The sequence below is a fragment of the Castanea sativa genome, chromosome 8 (genome assembly GCF_040712315.1).
Source record: "Castanea sativa cultivar Marrone di Chiusa Pesio chromosome 8, ASM4071231v1".
Taxonomy (NCBI): domain Eukaryota; kingdom Viridiplantae; phylum Streptophyta; class Magnoliopsida; order Fagales; family Fagaceae; genus Castanea; species Castanea sativa.
The window spans coordinates 12,527,844-12,532,056 of NC_134020.1; the positions used below are offsets into that span (position 1 = coordinate 12,527,844).

At 34.4% G+C, this 4,213-nt stretch overlaps 1 protein-coding gene across 1 annotated transcript; it reads right to left on the bottom strand.

Annotated features, from left to right (window-relative positions):
- Window positions 1–376: 376 nt before the first annotated feature.
- On the bottom strand, window positions 377–3,116 carry LOC142608106 (aluminum-activated malate transporter 9-like). Its single transcript, XM_075779813.1, has 6 exons — window positions 2,759–3,116; window positions 2,467–2,604; window positions 2,120–2,389; window positions 1,845–1,981; window positions 1,600–1,746; window positions 377–1,403 (listed from the first exon to the last, which is right to left on the bottom strand). The coding sequence occupies exons 1-6, from the start codon at window positions 3,090–3,092 to the stop codon at window positions 750–752; spliced, it is 1,680 nt and encodes a 559-aa protein (XP_075635928.1). The 5' UTR covers window positions 3,093–3,116; the 3' UTR covers window positions 377–749.
- Window positions 3,117–4,213: the final 1,097 nt, after the last annotated feature.

The following is a 4,213-nucleotide window of genomic DNA, read 5'->3' on the forward strand; positions in this document are numbered from 1 at the left end:
TTTCCATTTCTGATAAGTAGGTAATTTCGGAAGATTAGCCCATTTCGGAAGAATAACTCATTTTGGAAGACTAGCCCACCTCGAATACTAGATATGGAGTTAGCTAAAAAGTTCCCCATCAGCCTTCAACCATTTCTCCTTGCTTTTCTGTGGATTTTTTTTCCCTTTATTTCTTTGGTTTTTAGACTTGCAGTAATGTACTGCATAATAAATTGACCCTTTATTTGGGCCCAATATGATAAAAATGCAATACACAACCCAACTACACAAGTATGAATAGAAATAAGTAATACAGTAGTACAAACTACAAAGGTATGAGTACAACAGTATGAAAGTATCAATACATTAAACCTAGACAAGATGGTAGGCTTGAGGCTGTTGAGCCCAATGCAATGAGACACATATTTTCCAAGGTAGACCATCAAGCCTCAGATCAAAGTCACCAAATAAATAGGTTTGTCTTGTTTTTTATTTAACTTAAATAAATTGTATTTATGCTATTTGTAAATGTCTTCAACAGTATGTTGGGTTCTTGCTAAACACAGTATGTATTGTTGGGCATGAATGTGTAAGATATGATTCACCGACGAGGGAAATTTCAATTTTCTAAACCAGAAATAATAAGGTGATAGTTCCAAGGCAACGGATTCGCAATGTAAATTCCTTTCTTTTTTGTGAGCCTTTTTTATTATTATTTTTGGGTGAATTTGTTCTTGATATTCTGTGATTTTGAGGCAACTAAACACATCTCATTTTTTGAGACTGTAACGCCTAAACAGTCTGATCCAAAATCCTACCCTCTTTGTTGAAATTGGCACATTGATAAACGGCTCCTCAAAAGCTGCTTTCTCACTGAGTTCTTCAAAAGCATCAACCACATTTTGAAGTCTTGCAACAAATTCAATCAAAAGCGAAACAAAGGTTGCTAGAGACAAGGCACTTGCACTTTCATATGTCTTGCATTCAGTTTCTTTACCAACTGCATCACTATTAAGTGAGAGACCCAATGGCCATGATATTTGCTCCCTAGACATATCCTTTGAATAATCAAATTTTGATGGAGTCCACACTGGAAGTGACCTCAAATCTAGCACAGTTTCACTCAAGGACTTAAACCCCAATTGCATACTTCCATTATCTTTATCCAAAAGATTTTCTTGGTGTTCTAGTTCCTTAGGATGTATTCCAATTTCCAAGCTCTCTGAATTGACTAGGAGATATGATCTTTGGTCTATCTTCTTTTGTAATTGCTCTGCAGCTTCATGAACTTCATTAAGTAAGTCTTCAGGGCCTAGTTTTTCCATCTTTTCTACTTTGTTACCAAGCTCACGTAAAAATTTAGCACCTTCTGCTCCAACCCTTTGAAGCTCGTTACAAAAGACCCGTCTCCTTTCTGCTGGGGCCTGATTGTAAGCTCACAAGTTTAATAATTTGAATGAAATTAGATTTTTTTTTTTTTTGATGAATGAATGACATTAGATATATTACAAAATTATTATATAAAATTTATAAAACTAATTAATGTGTTACTAATTAAAAAAAAATTCACATTCATTTATTATTAGGCAGTGGAAATCTTTAAATAATAACAATAATTACCTGTATTTCTGACATAATACAACCATGCAGTGCCATGACTGTGAAAGCACAATGCCTTAATGCACCGCTTACTTTGACATAGTTTTTCCAAGGATAATCGAACATTTTATAACGACCGTGAGGTGGTTCCCAGATTGCGAAGCCTAACTGCACATATTAGAACACATCAAGACCATGCATAATAGTGAAAACCTTTTTTTTCTTCTTTCCCAATTAGCATTGTATGATATTGATATAGCAAATACCAGAGTATCCTCTTGGCCTTTAGATTCTACCACTGATTGGTAACCCTTGTACAACGGATCATCTGCAGCTTGGAATGTAAGAATTGTTGAAGGGACCCTTTCATATTCAACACATTTCAAGTACCCATTAACGCACCCTAGAAAACAAGCTTGAAATAATCAACAAAAAGATTTAAGCAATGTGGCTAGCTAAGATATATATATATGAAAAAGCATTTACTTAATTTCCTGAATAATATTGTCACCTGGCAAAACTAAAAGAGATACTCACAGACCTTCTAATGAACTGGCTAAACTCTTGAAATTTTTCACCACCAAATTGTGCAAATCCTCTCCTGACCAAATGGGGTAAATACAAATATTTACAGCTAGACAGACCCCTGCCCCCACTGCAATAAGCACTAGTCGAGTCAGGACAGCCTCTGTATATTCTCTTGTTCTATTCCCAGCAACCATAAGGATACAATAGGTCAATATGAATACTCGAAATCCATATTCATAGGGCTTCATTGTCGGATACAGCTTCAAATAAGAGGTACAAGATCCTAACCACCATAGAGCATAAAATAAATTTTTTGTTAAACTTTAAGTGATTCATGGTAATATTTGTTAAAATTCATACCTGTTATAAAAGTGCTTATGACAATTACAACTTGCTCCCATTGGCCAGCCAATAAAGATAGCTCAGCAAAGCAGTAAGCAAGAATTCCAGCACACAAAGTTCCCAACCCACGATTAAATCCCTTGATAAAAGTTGCTCCTAGATGAAATAATAGTAAGTAGTTAGCTTTAGATTTTAAGAAAAACATAAATCACCATTGAAGTAAATTTATATAATTTAATATTTTGATCATGAACAAACTCCTAACAAATATACAATTCAAATATAATACACTAAATGATAATTATCATACCTATGCTGAATTCAAACATCACAATGACTGTGAGGATTGCCCAGATTGAGTACTGACCAATGTCGTGATATGTTTCTCTCCAGAATATGAGCAAGGTCACAATTGACAATGCCAGTCCCATTTTGATTCCAAATATGATTTTTCGGGGATCAGAGCGACCCATTTCCCATGCTTTCCCAGAAAAATCTTGTAAGCTAATCCAACAATTCTTTATTTTTTCTCTTACCGAAGTGAGACATATACATCTGCTACCCTCATCATCATCTCCTAAGCTTCTAAATGCAAGAAGCTCTTCTTTATTATTGCCTACAAAAGTATGCCTGGGTGACTCCATTTTGTCACTTTGGTTCACGTACTTGGGAATATTAAATGCACAAAGTACCAATAGCTCATGAGGGATGAGATTATAAAGAGAGTTTAGCAAAAATGGGCATTACTAGTAAAAGCCAAAATTAGCATAGGAAGAATTCAATTTCATACAAAAAGCACAAAATAGTACCACAGAAAAAATTATTCTTATTTATTACTGAGTTACCAAATTAGCAAAAACATGATTTTTAATGAGAGCACAAAACCTAATTAGAAAAAACAAGGGGGAACAAAATGACCCAAAAAAGAAAAAAAATGGAAATGACAATAATATTTGTGCTTTTAATGCTTTGATACCCAAAAATGATCAGAGTAAGAACATGATTATTAATAATTAAATAATTAAATTTACTATTTTCAAGATGAATTGAAATGTTGTATCATGTCACAAGTAATCATGTCGAGTAAAATATATTTACAACAATCCTTCCAACCTAAAATTCATTGGATATGAGTTGCTATAACCTGAGGAAAGATCTATTCACATTTATGTTAACGTTATATCCTAAAAGAACAAATAAAGTTATAATTAAGGCTCATTGTAATTGATTATATGGTCCAGATTAACCTAATAAACATGTAATGTGTAAAGTTGTAATTTACAACTATTTTGTGTTGGCTTTAATTCTGTGCCAAATTTGATTGTAATCTTATTCAATCTTTTGTACCCTGTATTTTATGTGGGATTTATTTGTAAGGGTTGTGTATGAGAGAGAGAATGTGAAGACTCAAGGCATCTATTGAAGACAAAGGAGTTTTCGTGAGTAGCTCGCGACTAGTCATCCCGCAAAGTGATGCATGTGCCCAGCACATGACTGGAATGCGAAGAAACATGACAGATGATGACAACTGGTTTTCGCGAGTGTCTCGCGGGTAAGGCCTTCCCACGAGATACCCGCGAAACAGTCGGTTTTGCTATTTTGTCTTATCTGCTCCACTATATCCTCATACACATTATATATACCATTATTACCTATATATTAAGTAGAGAGCTTTTTAGAGAGAAAACCCTAGTCTCAAACCCTTGAGAGTGTGAGATTGTCATACCCACAATTCTCTACACCATCTATTGTGATTTTCCTCTAC